Below are 21,623 nucleotides of genomic sequence, written 5' to 3'. Positions count from 1 at the left end.
ATATGAGAGCTTCATATAAGAGGGTTAGTTTCTTTGTTGACCTCAGTGTCGTGTTCTTCTTATGTCTGTCTGTCTTAGTTGTTCTAAGTGAGGGCTTCTGGTCTATCATTAATTGGTTTTGTGGGTTTGGTGAATAATGTTATGTTTCATTGCGTTAGTTTCGAGGAATCGTGTTTCAAATGATTTGCAGCAGAAGAAATAAGGTGTGATTACTCCTAATGATTGTGCAAGCTCACTCTTGGACATTGATTCAGTACATATAGATTATCTCTTTCGTTTGTTAAATATTCATAGATCTTTTTTTACTACAGAAAAATAATCATCAACTGCATTAGTAAATCACGCCGAATGATACCTTTTAGTATCATAATTTTTTTAATCAACGTATTTTCATCTAATGATAGTAATTAATTATTTTGCTAGTATTAATAACTATCTTTGAAACTGTAGTATTACTGGTATTTATAATAAATATCGTGGAAGACTGTGGTATTATCGGTATTTATAATACCTGGGATTATAAAATTCTTCGTGATACTTATAAATGTAAGAAATATTTCTATTTAAAATATTATATTTTCAGTGACATTAATAAATATAGTTAAAAACTATGGTATTATCAATATTTATTAATACTAGAATAAAAAATTTAAATAAAGAGATAGTAGAATTAAAGCGAATATAATCAGAATTGTTTAGTATATACATAATTGATGCATTGAGACAAATTTGATGACTAACTCGCACCGGATTATTCCAGGTCGAATCTAATTTATTATACTCTTAAGTTACTAATAATCATCATTTTTTCCATATATTATACTCTAGTTAGGACATCTCTGTTATGTACTAAACTACCCATAACACTAAACACGACGGGCCTCTAAAAAACGAGGGCAAAATCGTCAGATGAAAAAGAAATATGTAGAGAGCCCAGAACGGCTCTCCATTGACCTCTTCCCACCACCACAAATCCTCCTCAAAGTCCTCCTTTAAAACCTGCACAAATAACTACCTAAAATTCTCTTCTTAACATAGCAATAGTCAGACTAAGTCCGAGCTTTCTGCCCTCCTTCCTCCTCCTCCTCCTCCTCTTCTCTCTCGTTTCATTCCTCTCCTCTCCTTTCATTCTCTCCGAGTCAATGTTCTCCCTACCATTCCTGCAAAGCTTCTATTTTCGAATGGGCAGGGGAAGGGAGAGGGCGTTGTGAACTAGGCATAATTAAAGGAGTTGGATTATGGGAATAGGTCTGGTTGGGAAGCTAATAACTGAAAACTTTTGTGGGTGATTGCATGCACCTGAAGACATATATATACTGGTAATTAATTTTTTTTTCACTACACTCCACAGAATATTTATGTTAGATACAAATGTGTCTGAATTTGTATGGCTTCAGGATCCAAGAATTGATCCTTGTTCCTATGATGAAGCACTAGAAAGAGAGGAAAGAAACTCTGAAGTGCAACTAGAAACAAGATGGCATCTGCACCTTACAATCCTTCGAAGAAGGCGATCCGCAGCCCGTCGGGGTCTCAGAGCAGCCGGAACTCGACGGGGCAGACGGTGAAGTTTGCGAGGCGGACGTCCAGCGGGCGGTACGTGAGCCTGTCGAGAGAGGACATCGACATGTCCGGGGAGCTTTCCGGTGACTACACCAATTATACGGTTCAGATTCCGCCGACGCCCGACAATCAGCCGATGGACGGGCAGGAGGCAGCGTCGGTGGCGCTCAAGGCGGAGGAGCAGTACGTCTCGAATTCGCTCTTCACCGGGGGCTTCAACAGCGTCACGCGCGCACACCTCATGGACAAGGTGATCGATTCGGAGGTGACGCATCCCCAGATGGCCGGCGCCAAGGGCTCGAGGTGCGCCATGCCGGCCTGCGATGGCAAGGTTATGAGGAACGAGAGGGGAGAAGATATTGATCCTTGTGAATGCAGGCATCTCATATGTTACCCTACCTTTTTTTTGTTTTTTTAATTCTCTTGATCCAAACAAAGGTGTGTCGTTGTACTGCCGATGCCAAGAGTAAATTTTGCTCTCTAAATATCATTTTCAGGTTTAAGATATGCAGAGACTGCTACCTTGATGCACAGAAGGACGGCGGCACATGCCCCGGCTGCAAGGAGCCATACAAGATCGGGGAATTCGACGACGAGCCGGCCGACATGACCTCCGGGAAGCTCCCGCTCCCGGCCCCGAGCAACGGAAAGGCCGACAACCGCATCATGAGCTCGAACAAGTCGCTGCTGATGCGGAGCCAGACCGGCGAGTTCGATCACAACCGCTGGCTCTTCGAGAGCAAGGGAACTTACGGCTACGGCAACGCCTTCTGGCCCAAGGACGGGATGTATGACGACGATCTCGACGAGGGGATGGGAGATGGCATCCCGGAGAACACCGACAAGCCATGGAAGCCTCTGACTCGCAAGATTCCGATGCCCGCCGCCATCATCAGTCCTTACAGGTAATCTTAATTGGCGTTTAGAATCCTGGCTCAGATCAGATATTATGATGATTATCTTTCTCTATGTGATGAACTTTCCAAACGAACATCCTATGATTTAGTAATATGTGATTAATACTCCGTTGTAGGCCTAGCTGACATTTTTTCTAACTTAACCACTAACAAAATTTACTAAAATATCTTAGAGGAAAAAAAAATTCTTGAAGAACTATATAATTTTGTTATACTCAAATAAGAGTATTTAAGCGGTTAAGGACCCTTTAATTTTAAAGGATGTATCTAATGAAATATTCTTGTTTAGATAAGTATAAGTTAATGCGGGGCGTACTATGAAATTTATGGCAAACATAGTGTGGTTAAATTACAAACAGCTCAAAGACAAGGCGTTAATTGCAAGATTACTAAACTGCAAATTAATAGTATTGTTGTTGTTGTTGTTGTGAGTTAGGTTGCTGATGGTACTCCGGCTGGTGGCGCTCTTCTTCTTCCTGTCATGGCGGATCAAGCACCCGAACGAAGAGGCGATGTGGCTGTGGGGGATGTCGATCGTCTGCGAGGTCTGGTTCGCCTTCTCCTGGTTACTCGACCAAGTCCCCAAGCTCTGCCCGATCAACCGCGCCACGGACCTCACCGTCCTCAGGGACAAGTTCGACATGCCGTCCCCTTCCAACCCCACCGGCCGCTCCGACCTCCCCGGCGTCGACGTCTTCGTCTCCACTGCCGATCCGGAGAAAGAACCGCCGCTCGTCACCGCCAACACCATCCTCTCCATCCTCGCCGTCGACTACCCGGTCGACAAGCTCGCCTGCTACATCTCCGACGACGGCGGCGCGCTTCTCACCTTCGAGGCCATGGCGGAGGCGGCGAGCTTCGCGAACATGTGGGTACCGTTCTGCCGGAAGCACGACATCGAGCCGAGGAACCCGGACAGCTACTTCAACGTGAAGGGCGACCCGACAAAGAACAAGAGGAGGTCGGACTTCGTGAAGGATAGGAGGAAGGTGAAGAGAGAGTACGATGAGTTCAAGGTGAGGATTAATGGGTTGCCGGACTCGATAAGGAGGAGATCCGAGGCGTTTAATGCGAGGGAGGATATGAAGATGCTGAAGCATATGAGGGAGACGGGAGCTGATCCAATGGAGCAGCCGAAGGTTCCCAAGGCTACGTGGATGGCGGATGGCACGCATTGGCCGGGGACGTGGGCTGTGCCCTCTCCTGAGCATTCCAAAGGAGACCACGCAGGCATTCTCCAGGTATTAAAAACTAAAGAAGAACATATATATAGATATATAGCGGTTCTCCATCTTTATAGTGAAGGCCGGTAGTATATTACATTATTAGATAATGTAAGGGCTAAATTGTAAGTTTTATTGTTAAGAAATATAATGTGTATTACGTCATAGTACCGGGGGTGAAAATGTAGCTAAATAGCTAGATCGTAGAGTTTGCCTATTCTAAGCTCTTCTATCTATTGTATACCAAATTCTTTATGACTATTTAGGAGCGAAGAAAAAAAAAAGAATTTGAATTAATTCTACCAAGAGAAATGCATGCAGGTAATGCTGAAGCCGCCATCGTCGGAACCCCTATTTGGTCTGCCGGAGGAGGAGCAGATGATCGACTTCAGCGACGTGGACATCCGCCTGCCGATGATGGTCTACGTCTCCCGCGAGAAGCGTCCCGGATACGACCACAACAAGAAGGCCGGCGCGATGAACGCGCTGGTCCGCGCCTCCGCCGTCATGTCCAACGGCGCGTTCATCCTCAACCTGGACTGCGACCACTACATCTACAACTCGCAGGCCATCCGCGAGGGCATGTGCTTCATGATGGACCGCGGCGGCGACCGCATCTGCTACATCCAATTCCCCCAGCGTTTCGAAGGCATAGACCCCTCCGACCGCTACGCCAACCACAACACCGTCTTCTTCGACGGCAACATGCGCGCCCTCGACGGCGTCCAGGTATATATTTATATATCTAATATTGGTCAGGAATCTAAGATAAAGTTGAGTTTTGTTAGTAACTTGGGAATGGAATCCAGGGTCCGGTGTACGTCGGAACGGGATGCATATTCCGGCGGTTTGCGTTATACGGATTTGATCCTCCGAGGGCGACGGAGTACTCCGGCTGGTTCAGGAAGAAGGAGAAGAAGAGCACGTTCAAGGACCCCGACTCAGAGACGCAGTCGCTGAGGGCGGAGGACTTCGATAGTGAGCTCCATGCCGCCCCGAAGCGGTTCGGGAACTCAGCGGCGCTCGCAGAGTCGATACCAGTCGCGGAGTTCCAGGGACGGCCGCTTGCTGACCACCCGGGTGTCAAGCACGGCCGGCCTCCCGGTGCGCTCACTGTGCCTCGCCCGCCTCTTGACCCATCCACCGTAGCTGAGGCTGTTTCAGTCATATCTTGCTGGTAAATTTATAATCAAAAGGATATATGAAAATTTTATAATAGATGTGGACTTAACGAGTTCGAATCCAAAAAGATATAGAGCTAGCGTCAATCAGGATGAATGGATTTTAATAGGTATGAAGACAAGACGGAGTGGGGGGAGCGCGTGGGCTGGATCTACGGCTCCGTCACAGAGGACGTCGTCACCGGCTACCGGATGCACAACCGCGGATGGCGTTCCGTCTACTGCATCACCAAGCGCGATGCCTTCCGGGGCTCGGCCCCTATCAATCTCACCGACCGTCTCCACCAGGTACATCGTACTAACTTATTATAAACTAAAAGCTTAAACTGATAGTTTTTTGTTTTTCTTTATATTATAAACCCGACCACCCACCCAGGTGCTCCGCTGGGCGACCGGGTCGGTGGAGATCTTCTTCTCTCGCAACAACGCCCTCCTCGCCTCCTCCCGCCTCAAGCTCCTCCAGCGCATCGCCTACCTCAACGTCGGCATCTACCCCTTCACCTCCATCTTCCTCCTCGTCTACTGCTTCCTCCCGGCCCTCTCCCTCTTCTCCGGCTACTTCATCGTCCAGACCCTCAACGTCACCTTCCTCATCTACCTCCTCACCATCACCATCACCCTCATCCTCCTCGCCATCCTCGAGGTCAAGTGGTCCGGCGTCGGCCTCGAAGAGTGGTGGCGCAACGAGCAGTTCTGGCTCATATCCGGAACCAGCGCGCATCTCTACGCGGTCGTGCAAGGCCTCCTCAAAGTCATCGCCGGGATAGAGATTTCCTTCACGCTAACGTCGAAATCCTCGGGGGAGGATGTCGAGGATATCTACGCGGACTTATACCTGGTGAAGTGGACGTCGCTTATGATACCCCCGATAACGCTCATGATGGTGAACATAATCGCGATAGCGTTCGCGTTCGCGAGGACTATCTACAGCGAGGTGCCCCAGTGGAGCAAACTGCTCGGAGGAGCCTTCTTTAGCTTCTGGGTCTTGGCCCATCTCTATCCTTTCGCCAAGGGGTTGATGGGGCGAAGGGGGAAGACGCCGACGATAGTCTTCGTGTGGTCGGGACTTATCGCGATTACGATATCCTTGCTCTGGATAGCTATCAGCCCCCCCAAAACTTCGGGGGCGACAACTGGGACTGGGGCTTCGTTCCAGTTTCCGTGAGGGGGGGAATAGAAGGATATAAAACTATAGAAAAGGATTTTTGATATGGGAGATTTGGGATAGAGATTAATGAGGTTAATTAGGTGAATGAGAGAGGAGACGTGGTCGAATTAAACTGCTGTGATTTATTTTTTGGGCTTGGTGTCTTATATTTTTTTTGTTTGAAAAATCGTGTTGCTTTAGATTTATTATTGTAATTCTTGTTGTAGAAAAGAATAATAATTGTTTGAAAAGGACGACTCTTTCCCAGGTTACATTGTCCACTAATTATATATTATTTTTTTAAAATACTAATTCTATATTTTATTTAATTAATTAGATTATTTAATAAAGAATACATATAAAATTAAAATCGTTGAATACAATAATTATTAGATAAATTTAAAACTTTTAAAAAACTTAAAATAAAATAAATCGGGCTCTATGTTTTTAGTAAGCTCCACTGTTGGAGCTAGCAATAGAGTCTGGTTGGAACTCCACCGAACTTCAAATTTAAATTTTGAAGCCCGATTAGAATTACTTTAAGTAATAATCTATGGTCATCCAAGGGTTTCAATTTGAACGGCATTATGACTTAATCTCAAAGGATGTCCATCTCTGTTTTCATAATTTATTTGTTTTTCAAAGTTCTCTTTTTTATAATGTATACATTTTCAAATTTTGTTAAAACTCATGATTTTTCTGTGGATTTTTTTTTTAATAAAGGTACAAACTAGCATTAAATGAAAAAGTAGAAGTTTCTCTCCCCACTCAAAATGAAAAGGGCAATTTGGTCTAAAAACAGTAAATTTGGGCAGTTTTTCTTTGGACACAAAAAGGAAAAGTTCGAAAAGTTTCTTTCTTCAAAAAATAGGGTTTTATTTGCAAATAACATCCCATAATTTAGATTTATTGAGAAAACATACCGTCGTTTGGATATTTGCAAATCAACTTCTGTTACAGTTATATCTGTAAAAATTACATCCTTCGATATAAAATTCTATATATCTTTTGACAATAACCTTCAAGAGGACCAAGAAAAGGGGTGTTTTTGTTAAAGACATTATATAGAATGGAATATCCGAACGAGGAGTCAATTTATAAATGTGAAAAAGAGGAGATGGTTTTTGTATATAAGATTCAAATGCAGGTAGTTATTTGCAAAAACAATTGCAACGGCCTGAGGGTCCTCCAAACGAACGTACGTATAATTTACCTATGCGTAGCATCCAATCCGCCGTCCATCCTAGTCTGATCGGCTTCTCACACCCATCCAGTTACCGTACGGAACTCTCTTTGCGGACTCCGTAGCTAATCCACCGAAATTTGATTTGCGAATTATGGCGGTTGGTGCCGGAACTTGACAGGGGCATTCTCGTAGTTGTTTCCTTTCTCCGGGGTAATTATCGATATTCAACACCCTCGTGTTTACTGTTTCCGTTCTCCCGGCCTTTCTCCTCCGTCCTCTCTCTCTCTCGCTCTCTCTCTTCTCTCTTTCTTTCCTTCCTGGTTGCGAGAAGACGAAACTCTCGACTCCTTTTCCTGTTCTCGACTCCAAAATCGCATTTGGTTCACTTCGCCTTTTGTCGTGGATCACATGAAGTTCTTCTTTTCTTTTCCATGTTTCTCTTGATTTCGTTATGGAATTCGCGTTCTAGGGGGTTTTCTTGGTTCCTAGGGTTTTATCTCATCTTTTGAACTCGATTTCTCTTTTAGCTTTCCGCTGTTGAGTGGAGTGGGTTTATAAGGCAAGAAGTTTACGCAGTTTGATACACTAATTTGGTGATGACAGGTGAAGGAATTGAGTGTGGAATGTTAAATTTGAACGAGCCTCCTGTTGTTGAAGGTGAAAAGCTGCTGTTTTTTTTTAATGTACTTTTTGTTCTTTTGTACTTTTCTTAAAGAGGCGGTGTAATGGAGATTTGTTTGGGGTTTTATAGATGGGCAGATGCGGCATATCTATCTGCGGAAAGATAATAAGCCCATATGTCGCACGAAGTCTTGGAATCTTCCATTTGAAGTGTAAGTTATATGCTTGTTCTAGTTTGTTAAATTTTCGCATGTCGTCATTTATTGGAGCTAGTATCACGAATCTTAATAGGTCAACTACTGGAAAATGTTGATAAGAACCAGTGCAAGTGACACACTTTGGTGTAAAAATATTATTTTCTTGAGATTTCCTATGATAGCTAATAATGATAAGTGTAACTGTGTTTTATTTGGTTATGCGGGTGATCTATTTTGATACTAAAATAACTTGAGCTCGAGGGGTAGTGAAGGGGGATGACATCTCTCAGAATCTTTATTCTTGGTCTTTCGTTGTCGGTATAATTCAACAGTTCAAGAGCCACAAGATGAGCTCTATACGCTATTCTTTTTCTGCCTTTGTAGTGTTATTAATATGGATTTTTTTTTGCCATATTCGGTTCTCTTTTTCTTTGTTCTATGTATGTATCTTTTATTGATATCCTAACTTATTTGCTGGCTCATCAAATGAGAAGGTTGGGAACCATGTCTATATGCTAATTGCTGAGGGCATTTATATCCTCGAACCTTCTCTCATGATCTAACCTGAAACAACTTAAGAAGGTTGAATTATGTAAGTTTTCTCATGTTTTCACAAAAAGATGTTTAAAGCATGACATTATATATTAATACTTTTTCTCCTTCAGTCCTCTGAATCTTGTTTTTGAATTTAGAGTTGCAACTACTAGCATTAGAAAATTTGGCAAAGCCATGAGCAGCCGATGTCACATACTTTTGGATGGACCATCAAGGAAATCTGAAACATCATGAATGTTCTATCTACCTGTAGCTTTCGAAGCAGATGTGGTGAAATGTCCTGTAAAATTTTAAAAAAAAACATGGTGGATACTGGCAAGAAACTATATTAAAACAAGAGGATAATAAGTACAACCATTTCAAATCAGAATAAAGATAGTATCACATGAGGAAAGAAGCAAAGACATTTACACTTGAAAGGGCAGAGTGGATATTGGAATAGCAAAGTTAAAGAAGAAACTGAAACTACCTAAAAATCTAATGAGAATAGGACCATCACACCAAGATAACTTGGAGTGAAGATGATGAAATGCTATTTTAGAGCCAACATAGTAGTAATCAGGGGGTAGCGAATGGAGCAGGTTGTAGGTGAAGATTAAAGACATGGTAATGCAACAGACATAAGGATCCACAATGCCCGAGCTAAGATTTTTTTCATATCTACAATTGTGAAGAGGGCCTTTGGAGGTTATTTAGACATATATTCTTGGAAATTGGACTGCAGTGACAGTGACCTGATGAATATTGATGTAAATTTTGCTTAAAAGTGTTGTCCTGGCAAGAAAACAGTAAAGATTAAGATTGCTGCTGAACTCAAGATGGTTAGTTTATGCAAAATAGGAGAGAAAGATAGAAAATGGCACAATTCGGCTTAATCATACTTAGGCATAATCCAGATATATTGTCACTTTTGAGGTGAAAATAGTGAAGACAACATATGAAGGACAAGTAGAGAAAATAATTTAGTAATATATATCCAGACTACATAAAACATTCAAATTAGGTTATTGACATGCTTAGGTGAATTGGCTGCTCAGGCAAATTCACCATTTGGGATATTTATAGTTTTATACCGCCCATTCATGTGTTGTGGTTTTTTTTGTAAGGCTATCTTGTGTATACTCAAGAGTTCCTTTTCTGGAGGGTACTGTAAGAGGGTGATGGTAGGACCCTATAGAAGTCGTCACAGACACATGTATCAAGATATATGTACTATTTATTTGCTGCAATGATGTTCTTGACTTCTTGTAGTTTATTGTTTTTGATAGAACAGCTTGCTGATTCTTTCATAGTTCTACAGCCCTTCAGTTTGGCCTATAACTAAATTTCGAGAAAGCAAGACATATTGCAATTCTGGTTTTCCACAATTCCAGATATATCCAGAGCCTGAAAATTCTCATCAGGCCAAGGAGTGGGTAACCTTTTCACAATTCCTTCGGAAGCATAAAGTGGTAAGTTTTATTTATTGGGAATATCTTATTTTTACGTCTAATTGTTAACCCTGGCGTATAAAATAATTTATCCATTAGCTTTATCAAGATTCATATGTTTTTGAAGGCTGGAATCGTGAACTTTGAGTTTTGCAAGTTTTACATACTTGCTCCAGACCCTGAATTTTCACATGCTGTAATTATCTATGAGATGGGAAAGACAACCTTCACATTTAATGAACAGGAGATGGCAACATCTGGTGAGAGATTTATCGTTTCTCTGAAAATCAGGTCCTAGGCATGAATTGTTGTACTTTTGCATTCTTGACTTCTTGTTCAATGCTGTTATGGAGTAAGTTTTTAGTCATTTAAACTTGAAATAGGCATGTCTATTGTTGCTTTATAGTTGATATTTTGCTTTATTGTACTAGAGATCTGCTAAGTTTATCCATGCCTTTTTTTAGACATTTTAAAAGAACATTTCAATGGTAACTGCAAGACTGTAAATACTTGTAACTTGGTTTATGTCCCTCAGGTCAACTACATAATGATTCTCCAATCTCCAAAAAAAAATATATTCAGAATCCTTGCAAAAGCAGACGGTTGGAACATGTTGATTGCTCCTCGAACCCAAGGAAATTGCCATCACCTGCAGAGATGGTTATGCACCCTAGATATTATGCTCATAATTTGGGAGAAGAGATTTCTGACACTGGGTTTTCAAATTCTAAGGTAATTGGTTCTCTCCATAATGATGATGGCCTTTGCACTTCAAAGCTTCATCATGCAGCTGTCGATCCCTTTCCTTGTGAATCTATTGAGAATAGTCCTAGCAGTTCTCATCCAACATCAGTTAAAAAGCTTGATGTCCTTGAGAGGAATTATGTGAGGACAGATCCTAGTTACCTAAGAACCCTAAGTCAGACTCATGCTGGATGGATTTTTGGAGCAATTGCTGAGCTTGTTGACAATTCCAGGGATGCTAATGCATCTAGGTATACTTTTCCTCATGCAGCAACTAGTGTCTTTCACTTCTAAATTGCACCTCGTTTGAATTGTTCTTAAATATATTTAATGAATCTTTCCTGTTATCACTGATTTACTTTGGCCTTTTATGTATAGTATTTCTCTTGATTTTATAAGAATTAACTAAAGCCGTCCTTTTCTAATGAAATTTATCATCCTACTAGGCAAGGTATGTTCTACTTTTGCTAATAAATTTATTTGTGTCATTCTGCAGGTTGGATATTTCCATTGAGTGTCTATACTCCAAGAAAGCAGGAAAGAAAATTCCTGTATTATCAGTCATTGATGATGGACATGGCATGTCTCACATTGAAATTATGAGAATGCTTTCTTTTGGTCACAAACAGCCAAATGAAGAAGAAGCAAATCGTATTGGAAGATTTGGCATTGGATTTAAAGTAAATATGTTTATTAAATAGCCTTCTTCTGATAGGTTTTATTATGTAGCATACACACTGCCTTTTGCTAAGCTGAATATACTGTGTACTAGAAGTACCTACAATGCTTCTGACTGCTGCTCCTTTGGCTCAATGAATATTGATGTCTGATAAGTAAATATGGAAATTTAGCTGCAAAAAGTTATTTGCTAGCCCTTTTGTTCTGCTTAATGATCCTGTTCAGTATTCATGTGCTGTGACATAGTCTTTGCATGCATAACTTCCTTGATCATGTGGTATGTTACCTTAAGTATTGCTTGCCATGGAAGAATTTCCTAAGATGCAGGAATCCACATGCGAATGCTCATCTATAAGCATGTTTCCTGATGTTGAGGATTGAAACGTGTTATTCTGCATATCCCTATCTGGTATTTGTAGTTGTTCTTCAGCTGTTAATCTTGAGTTCTATGTTCTTGTTATTAGGGGGTAATTATGATTCTGCTAATTAACAATCTGTATTTGGAATGAAGGCAATGAAATATTTTACTCCAAATTTGGTGTACCTTTCATGTCATTCTTTTAAATGCATTTAATTAAGTTGCTGGGTTGGCCTGATATATTTAATTTTAGGGTTAAATTTATTTTACTCTTATGTATTTATGCTTAAAATTACTTTACTCTTTATAATTCAAAAAGTTTCAAATCAGTCCCTATGCTTACAACTAGACATGATCATTAGGCTCGAACCCGTCCGGTTTTAACCAGGCTAAGTTCGGCCCGAGCCCGATTTAGGCCCGGTCCGACCCGAGCTCGAGATGGTAGTAGGCTGCATGAGCTAAGCCTTTGCTCCCTCGGTCCGGCTCGAAAGTCTGATCCACTACTCTTATCTATGGCCCAACCCATAATGCATGCATATTCAGATAATTTTTTTAGTCCCATATTAGATATTTAGTAAATTATATATCAATATATAAGTTTATTCTCATGAAAGATAATTAAAATATCTTCATATAAGCCTATTAAACTCGGCTTAATAAAATATAATATTTTTTATATTTAACCTATTATGTTAGACCCATTATACCCAACCCAAGCCTAATATCTACTAGGCTAGTGGGCGGTAATGGGCTAGAATATTCTAGCCCGGCTCGAGTGATTGGTGGGTCGGGTCGTGAATAAATATTTAAGCTCTTTTGGCCTGAAAAGCTCGGCTCAAACCTGGCATGAACTCAGCCCGATTCGCTCGATGATCACATTTACTTACAACTAACGATGGTTGTGTCGACTAGCGCAAGGTGTGCTAGTCGACATTTACCGTGTCGGCGATGTATCGACATGTGGCACGAGGGATGCTACAAGACACCTCTCCTTAGGGCAAGGCAATCCACTCATCATTGATCTTCCGTCACTGTCGACCTCGCCATCGTTGTCGTTGCCCGTCGTGCCAGAGAGCTCCATCATTAAAGGAGCCGAAGCGCCGCAATCCTGCACGGGGATGCGACATGATGGTGCCTTCATTGACGGAGCTCTCCAGCAGTGAACTACAAGCGATGATGGCGGCGAGCGATGACGACAAGTGAAGATGAGTAGTCTTCCTCCTCTTTTTTTCTTCCTTTCTTGTGGCATGGCTGGCAAGTGCCATAGGCCATCCATGCTTACGATTAAGATGAGACCGTTTATCCAAATTGACAGGGAGCTCTCAAAATATTTTAAAGTTGAATGGGGGCCTTAATTTTGCCTATTTTTAATTTTTTTATGGACAAAAATGTCCTCTTATATAAGTATTTTTTTTCTCTTTAAAGAAAATCCACATATTTTCTTCTCTTAATTTTTAGATTGTGTTAACTATATAGTAAATTTTATTAAACCTAAGTTTTTATGAAGTTTAATAGTTAGATCACATCTAGGAATAAGATAAATATGGGTTAAAAAAATCAGATAAAAAAATCATCTGTTTTGCCTAATAAATACGAGGGGGCATTTTGCTCAATTTGGCATACTCCATTAATTTTGACAAAAAAACTGACGGTTTCACTTTAATTATAAGTACATAGATTGATTTGAGATTTTTTAAAGTATATAAATGTAAAATAATTTTGAGCATAAGTATAGGAAAGTGAAATTTATTTAACGCTTACTTTTATCTAATACTTATAATTTTTGTCATTTGTTATGTCTAGTAGGAATTTTATTAGGTTGCTGTTATGGCATGCATATATCTCTTGATGTATATCAACCTGTATCTTCACAATATGAGTTTGATCGTGTCTCATCTAAGGATTTCTACCACAATAACAATATTCTTTTCATAAGGAAAATGGGGAATTTGATGTCCTATAGTTGTTTCCAATCTCATGCTGCAATATCTAGCATGTCTTGATTAACCTATGGCTTGGTCAGAACTCAGAACTAGTAATCTACTTTACGCGCAGGGGAACCTTGGAGGCTTGGCCATCCTTTTTTGTCACCATCGACTTGATTCTGCAACCCTAACTTAGTCTTTATGTTATTTTGCAGACTGGCACTATGAAACTTGGAAGAGATGCAGTTGTTCTTACCCAAACAATCAGCTCCAGATCTGTAGCTTTGTTGTCCCAATCTTATAATGAAAATAAAGAAGTAAACATGAAAATTTGTTCTTCCCATTACTGCAATTCAGACTATTTATTGGCTCTTGATTTTATTCATTTTTGCACTATAATAATAGAGTGATCTTTCTATCTGATACAGAATCTTGAGATTCCTGTTGTCACATATTGTAAGCAAGGACAATATATGGAAACAGATTTAAATATCCAATCAGAGACCCATGCAGACTATAATTTGAAGGCTATCAAGGAATTCTCTCCTTTTAATGAGTATTTTATTGGTCAAAAGCTGGGATTGTTTGGTGAAACAGGAACCGGAACGCAGATCTACATATGGAATTTGGATGAATGGGGTTCAGATTACAGTTTGGAATGGGATTCTGGGAAAACTGTTGGAAATACTCATTACCATGCCCGTGGCGACATACTAATCCGGTCTAGGAGAGTAAGATCACGTCCAGGACAAATTAGCCAGAAGGTTCTCTATCTATAATTATTATGGAATGTTTTCTATGTTGGCTGACTTCTTTTCTCTATATTAATCTACAAAAAGATGCAATCATCAAGTAATGTTGACTGTCAGCTTTGCATATACTAATATAACCACTCCATCCCATTCGTGTTGGCATCTTTCTTTTTTTTCTTCTTTAGAAAGTGATTTTCTCTATTTCATATTTCTGGAGGATAATTTTCTTTTATCAGAGTATTGATCAGATTCTCTCTATGTCATCAATTGATGGGTCTATAGGTACCGTTAGACTATTCTCTTCAATCTTACTTGGAAGTGATCTTTTTAGATCCACGTATGAAGATTTATGTCCAAGGTTCTCTGGTAAAGAATGTTATCAGTCTGTCTCACATTTCTTTAGCCAAAATATCAACTCTGAATATGATTACTTATTTTACTTTTTGGCAGGTAAAAAGCCGGCCATTGGCCAAGTCACTTAATAAAACTGCTATAATATCAGATCATATAATGGGAAAAGCTGTTCATTTAACACTTGGAAGGAGTAAGGTAGAGTGGGAACGAATGAACTGTGGGATATTTTTGTACTGGCATGGCCGCTTGATTGAGGTGAGCCTAATTGGTGTCGATGAGCACAATTACTTTCTGTTGCTTTAGATTTTGATAATTATTTGTCTCTAGGTCATGTTCGGTAAATGCAACATCGTCAGTTAAGGGAAAATAGAATGCAGAGAAATCCAAAACTGTGCTTATCTCCGAAAAGGAACAGATACTTGTTGTAGTTGAAAGTAGGAACCGAAGGAGTAAATGTAGAAAAACATTCCATACTTTCAAATGGGTTTATGGTTTACCATCATGCTCTGTAAGTGCTGAGTGGATCTGGCAAGAACTCATATTTCCATTTTTCAGTTTGAACTTATTATGGGAAAATCCAAAATTTGGATAGTATCTATTTTGAAGATATTGCAGTTGATTCAGTAACACCTGTATATTTGGTCAGATATCATACAGTTACTTGATATAGTTTCCACAGTTTCTATATTTGTGAACAAGTTATAATTTGTTGGTAATGTTTAGAAGTTGTTAATCCTCTTGATGTTAAGTTATAAATTATTGGTGATGTTCTAAATACATTAGCTTCGTGCTTGTTCAGCTTTTCTCCTGTGGTTTATACTGGAAACCTTCTGTGTGTAAATATATTTCCAAATTTTGTGCTTAAATTAACTGGAAACTATTAGCAAAGTGAATGAATTATGAAATCCATACGTGAAAGCAGGCCCTTTGTCAGTATACTGATGTGATATCATATTTACTGTTGTAGCTTCATGTGTTGTTTCCATAAACTACTTTTTCTCGTGATGTCTACTCTTTATGTTCCCGTGACATGAACTTATCCTTTTGCAGGCTTACAAACGAGTTGGGGGACAGATACACAATGCAGACATGGGACGTGGAGTCATAGGAGTTGTAGATGTTACAAGTCTAATGGTATGCTTTTTCCTAGTGAAACCTTCAGTGTTCTTTCAATAGAAGTATTTAAAATACCTAAAAGTTTTTTTGTTGGCAAGTGCCAAACAAATGTCTTTTGGTATTTAGGTTATCTTGCAAAATTTTCTACTATATATGGATCAGCTTCTCATGTATCCTTTGCAGGATGTTGGAAATGGTAATGTATGGGTACTCAACAACAAACAAGGATTTCAAGATTGTGAAGCATATGCTAAATTGGAAGAATGGTTGGGTAACAAGGCAGATGAATATTGGGATAACAATTTTGATACGCTTAACTTGGTAAGTTTTCAAGGACAGCTGCATGGAGATATTAATACAAACATATCAAGTACTGAAATCATAATTTATTTGTCAAGCTATAGTATCTTTATATACCTATTGCCATTTGTGGTTCAAAGATTCTTTGGCATATACAGTAGTGTGATAGTGGTTGAATTGTGAACTTACGAGCTTAAACAAGGATTTAGCAGATGGTTGGACAGTGCTGCCTAGCGTAAGCATCATGCCTCTCAGGAAAGGAAAGAGGGAGGTAGGGATAGAGAGGGGTAATGAATTGAAAAAGAAAGAGAGGCAATGTTGATGGATGCTTGTCATCACCGTGACCCCTGCCAAGTTGAGAGGGGCTAGGAGGAGGTGATAAGATAGAATTCTCCTCCTTATTCCTCTGTCCAGCTATGGCTGCAGCAACAATTGTTGCAGCAACGAGCTCTCTCTCTCTCTTTTCCCTCCTCTCTCTCCCTTTCCCTTTTCCCTCTTTGTTTCCTAGCAGAATATGTAATCTATTGCTATTTGAAGTCTCTATGGGATCTTTTGTAAGTTCCTAATTGCTATCGAAGTGTTGTAGAAAACTTACATTTGATTTTTGATACTTTGACACATAAAGAGGCACTACATGCCGGTATAGTAGCAAACCCATGTCAAATGGTGGGGGGCATGTCTTAGCCTTACATTGGAGGACTTGTGTGGGTGAGAGAGAGTAAGGCATGATGGTGGTGGTGGCAACAAGTCCATGAGGAAGCCCTGGTTCACCCATAATATGACATGATCACTTCTGAGTTGACTTTGCTGACCTAGGACAAGTCCATCCTTCTTAATTATGGGCCTATCCCAGCAAATTTGCAGCTTTAGGATGAAATATATAATTAAATTATTCTTGTAGCTCACAATAGAATGTTTTAAGAAAGCTTGCTATTTATGGATCTTGTTGTACATATTAGTTGCTAGCTGATGCTGCAATATAATCCTATTTTCTTCTTCAGTCTGAGTTGGAGGATGGAATTAATTTTACTATGGTGGTTGAAATTAGCTCAAAAATATTTGTTCTGACAAATGAATATTGATCCAGAAAAAGGGGAATGAACTCTATAAGCCAGATCATGAGTGGGTACAGTGTAACAAATGTCGGAAATGGAGGATATTGAGTCCAGATTTTAACAGTGGCAGTTTGCCTCTAGAATGGTATGTCATATTCATTTCTTTTCCCGCTCTATATAGATTGCTTTTGTAATGCTAATCTATATTTTAAGATTTAAGAGAAGGTTGATTTGATGAACTCAAAATCATTTATTTGTTAGATACTTAGATTATATAAACTGCTTGCACATCGTCATCAGGGCTGTTGCAATTTAATTGCATTTAGTATTTCGATTTAGCATATAAAACTGAGTACGTATTTTTTTATAGCCTATGCATATTTTGTTATAATGGAGTGAACACTAGAGTCCATTATTGCAAATCTAAATATAATTAAATTATGTTTTCTGGAAGTTTCACCCTATTGATATTTCAAGAGATAAGTAGAAGTTCTCTAAAACATAATGTCTATTTCTCAGAGATGGTTGACATATTGGCTAGACATTAAGGAGTAATAGATAGATCATAGGTTGTTTTGAACTCCAACCTCACAACCATTTGTTTCCATTGCTCATGGATGATCAGTATGATGACTTTTTAATGATGTATCACCAATTTTAGTCCAATCTTGAATGGAATAATATTTTCCAAAAATTAAGAATGAATCCTTTTGATGTTAATGGTACAATACAAATAAAAGCTTGTAGTGATTTCAGTCCTGTCAACCTGACTAGATTATTTCATGTTTTCTCTTCTAAGCTTTAAATATCTAACATCTTCTTAGAAATTGGAACAATACTCTAATTGTACTTCAGACTGGAACAGTAGTATGTTGGGGGCATATATGATGGCTAATTATCATCTTCTTGTCATCATGATGGGAGCCTATTTCCAACAATTTTGAACTATATGAGAAAGTACCAGAAGAAGGCACCTGAAGAATTGGGCAGCATGAATTTTTTTTTTAATATATGAGTCTAACAGAATCACAGCAATTTAATTACTGAGCCACATCTAGTTTGTTGGATGTATATTGATCCTTGTCAGCCTTTTTGCTTGTAACTAAACTTACATTGTCTATACTCAAATTGGATACAACCACATTAATCCTCAGTACTTCTGAACCAGTTTTGCCCTTTGTCTACCCATTTTGAGCACCTTATAATATTTTTGCTCAGCGTCTAGTGCATTATGTGATCTCTGTTTGACATTTTTACATCTCAAAAGATGTCTCGTGTGTTATCCTCTATTTGTAGTAATTTGGCTCTTTGGGTTTCCCCAGAAATAAGGGTAGCTGACACAAAAAAAAAAAGCTACTTTCTTCACTCTGCAAATGAGAAACAAGAAAGGAGGGAAAAAAGGCAATTTCTCTTTGCGATACCTGAAAATGGAGAACTATTTGCTTTCTCATGGCACATAGTATGAACAATAAACAGAGTATTTCTTGGCATAGTTGGAACTTCAAAGGACATTAAACTTTAGGTCTTGTTGAGGCTGCTGAGCATAATGAACCAGAGCTCAATGCCGATCAAGATAGCCTGCTGCTATGCTGAGTGCTGTCCGTTTATGCTTCATTCTGTGGCCAACATTCCTTCCTTCCACCTTAATTAGGTTCCACATGGCTTTGCTTCCAGTATTAAATTAATGAGTCAAGATTTTCCTTCTTCATTTGGAAACATTAAAAAAGGTGGGGTGGAAGTTAGGTAGGAATATGGAATAGTTGCATATTCTATAAAAGCATAAGAAAAAAAATACCCTTTGTGAGTTTGTGCAGTGTGCAATTTCTTCCACACCTTTTGAAGTAAACAAGAGACAAGTCTTCATGTTTCATTTTCATGGAAAATATTTTAAAAGAAGATTTTTCTTTAGTGTTAAGTCTACTTAGACCCCATGAATTATCATTGTCTTTTATATATACTATTTAAACTTTTTTATTATACATAACATCTTTTAAACTAAGAAAAATATTTATATATACCCCCTAAAACTAAAGAAAAAAACTATAGAGACCTCTAAACGAAAAAAAGAAAAGAAAAGTGGTTCAAGGGATGAATGTGGTAAAAAAATAGTTCAAAGAACATACGTGGAATATGGTGATAGTTCAAGAGGTTTAAGTGAAATTAGACATTTCCTCTATTATGAAGATCTTTATTAGAGTTAACGTCTTGATTTGTAATGTTGGAATATTATTATCTTTTCTATATGAATATTTAGGCATCTTTTATGACAATCCAATACGGGAAATCTAAGTAAAGACATAATGAAGCATAAAAGAGAATTTGGACTTCCATATTGTTTTCTCATGGTCATGTTCTTGTGGTAGTTTCCATTATCTTTCCCTCTTGTTATACTATTTTTATCCGTCTAGTTCCCTTTGGTTAGGTTTTGTTATATGCCGCCATTTCATGGAAAATGTGAGGCTCCTGAGCAACAAGTTGGACGTGGGGTAATTACGGTAGCTGCAAAAAGGTCTGGTTATGACACAGAGCAGACCATAAATCAACAAGAAACGACATCAAAGGTGAAAATAAGTTACCAAAGCAGTATTTACTAATTAATGCTAAGCAATCTGGACATCTGGCTCATTAATAGCTTAATTGATTTTGTATTTCTCAGAAAGCCAATAGCTCTGCATTCAATTTTGACAGTGCAAAGCAGTCCGCGAGTATTACCCCAGCAAATTGGGAGGCAATATCAGATGGTAAGCATGTTAGTTTTGCTTGAAAAATGCTCCAAATAGCAGCTGCGATGAGAAGGTGGATGAAACCTTTCTATGTTAGAGAAGTTGGAAGTCCAATAGATTCCTGAATGCTGATACAGTGTTTTTTCAATTATAATGCTGGTAGCAATTTCATGATTTTCTCACAAAACTGGCTATTTTCCATAGATTCGCACAGTGCATACACATGCTGCTGAAGATAGTTTGTCATACTATGAACAATGTTGCTTCTTGTACTCACATCTACCAAGTTTATGCTTTAGATGATTGTGGAGAGGACTCTTCCCAAACCGAAGATGACATGCCTCGGCCTACCTTGAAGAGGCTGCGTAGGGGACCTGCAAGGAGTTGTAAGAAATTATAAGAAATTGCTGTATGCCAGGTATGCAATTTTTACCTCTCTCTCTCTCTCTCTCTCTCTCTCTCTCTCTCTCTCTCTACAGACACATTCTTGGTTCCTAAAATTCTTGATACTGTGTCCCCATAACATGATCACTGGTTCCTCATCACATATTTCTTATGTTGGAAAATTCTGTTATGTTCTATTCAGGAAGTTATGGACTATCTAATTTGACGTCTCTGATTGTTGGTAGAGTTTAAACCAGAAAATTACTGCAATGCTCTCCATGATCTATGCAAGCTGCTAATGACTCCATAGCTAGAACTTGGAAGTATTTGCCTGCAGCTCAATTTCGTATTGCACTTCCTTGAATCTATGCGCGTTATATTCATATAAATAGCTTTGCTAAGTTGTCCGTGAGGATCACCAGTAAGAAAGAATTTTGATTTGATGGTGAATCTTAGTTACTATTTTGTCTGCAGATTTAGTGGTGGACTCTCAGATGCAGACACCACGAGTTCTTTATTCTGGAGTGCATAGGACCTTCAAATGGCAATTCTCAGAGCCTTGAATATCTCTGAGTGCTGCAGCATTCTGATCTTTAGGTTATTCCAAGTTTAATTTAACATTCTAATTGTCAGAACATGCCCATTAGAAGATCCTCTTTTGCTGTAATCTTGTAAATGGTTTCCTTTCAACTGTCAATGATGAGAGCTACAAGGCATTCTGATCTCAAGACTATTCCAGGTTGGATTACAGTTACGGAAATGCAATCAAGCAGCTTGGATAAAGATATTGATGTTTTTATCAATTAAAAGGCAGATCGACTTTTTCTTCCCCTGCTTTTTTCCTATTGTGACAGAAATTGCTACCTTGCCCGAGATGGTTGCGAGAATATCTTAAAGGACTCAGCTTGTGCATAGTTAAGGTTACCAGGCATTATTAGCTATCTGTGAATACAACCACGATTGTATTGCAATTCTTAACATGAATGGCATGTATTTATTCTAACCCGCCTGGAGGCCATGTTTCTTTGTATTTTAAGGTTAACTTGAAATGAGAGCGTATGTTTCATGGCCTTATAAAATTATATATTGACCTTTTCCAGTCCACTAATGCTTTTCTCTCTGGGAGATGTCAATTCCCTGAGTAGTAGTGCTACGTATTTCCTTATGGCAGAAATAGTGTAATATACCTAAAACGGGGATGAGTATTATAAGAG

The 21,623-nt window shown here is 39.2% G+C and overlaps 2 protein-coding genes across 6 annotated transcripts; both read left to right on the top strand.

Moving 5' to 3' along the window:
- The first annotated feature begins 1,477 nt into the window (after positions 1 to 1,477).
- On the top strand, positions 1,478 to 6,178 carry LOC140772350 (cellulose synthase-like protein D3). Its single transcript, XM_073114378.1, has 7 exons — positions 1,478 to 1,941; positions 2,061 to 2,468; positions 2,917 to 3,721; positions 4,025 to 4,432; positions 4,513 to 4,880; positions 4,995 to 5,172; positions 5,261 to 6,178. The coding sequence occupies exons 1-7, from the start codon at positions 1,478 to 1,480 to the stop codon at positions 6,047 to 6,049; spliced, it is 3,420 nt and encodes a 1,139-aa protein (XP_072970479.1). The 3' UTR covers positions 6,050 to 6,178.
- A 1,317-nt stretch (positions 6,179 to 7,495) lies between these two features.
- On the top strand, positions 7,496 to 21,462 carry LOC140772342 (uncharacterized). Of its 5 annotated transcripts, none has more exons than XR_012106285.1 (18): positions 7,496 to 7,874; positions 7,969 to 8,050; positions 9,891 to 10,041; positions 10,148 to 10,280; positions 10,556 to 11,015; positions 11,261 to 11,444; positions 13,941 to 14,042; positions 14,154 to 14,489; positions 14,760 to 14,843; positions 14,928 to 15,086; positions 15,882 to 15,965; positions 16,131 to 16,268; positions 17,335 to 17,447; positions 19,725 to 19,863; positions 19,959 to 20,043; positions 20,325 to 20,443; positions 20,884 to 21,006; positions 21,149 to 21,462. XR_012106285.1 is itself a non-coding variant. In XM_073114368.1 (18 exons), exons 2-17 carry the CDS (start codon positions 7,841 to 7,843, stop codon positions 20,423 to 20,425), a joined length of 2,385 nt encoding a protein of 794 aa, XP_072970469.1. In that variant the 5' UTR covers positions 7,561 to 7,597; positions 7,821 to 7,840; the 3' UTR covers positions 20,426 to 20,443; positions 20,884 to 21,462. The 5 variants fall into 5 exon arrangements, 3 of the variants coding, with proteins under 3 accessions (XP_072970468.1, XP_072970469.1, XP_072970471.1); XM_073114368.1 differs by having other exon boundaries at positions 7,561 to 7,597; positions 7,821 to 7,874; positions 20,884 to 21,462; XR_012106286.1 differs by having other exon boundaries at positions 19,991 to 20,043; positions 20,884 to 21,462.
- Positions 21,463 to 21,623: the final 161 nt, after the last annotated feature.

This window comes from Typha angustifolia, chromosome 12 (assembly GCF_048772165.1).
Source record: "Typha angustifolia cultivar Huaian chromosome 12, ASM4877216v1, whole genome shotgun sequence".
Lineage (NCBI taxonomy): Eukaryota > Viridiplantae > Streptophyta > Magnoliopsida > Poales > Typhaceae > Typha > Typha angustifolia.
The sequence above is the reverse complement of the archived record's forward strand: the minus strand, read 5'-3'. Positions and strand labels throughout refer to the sequence as shown.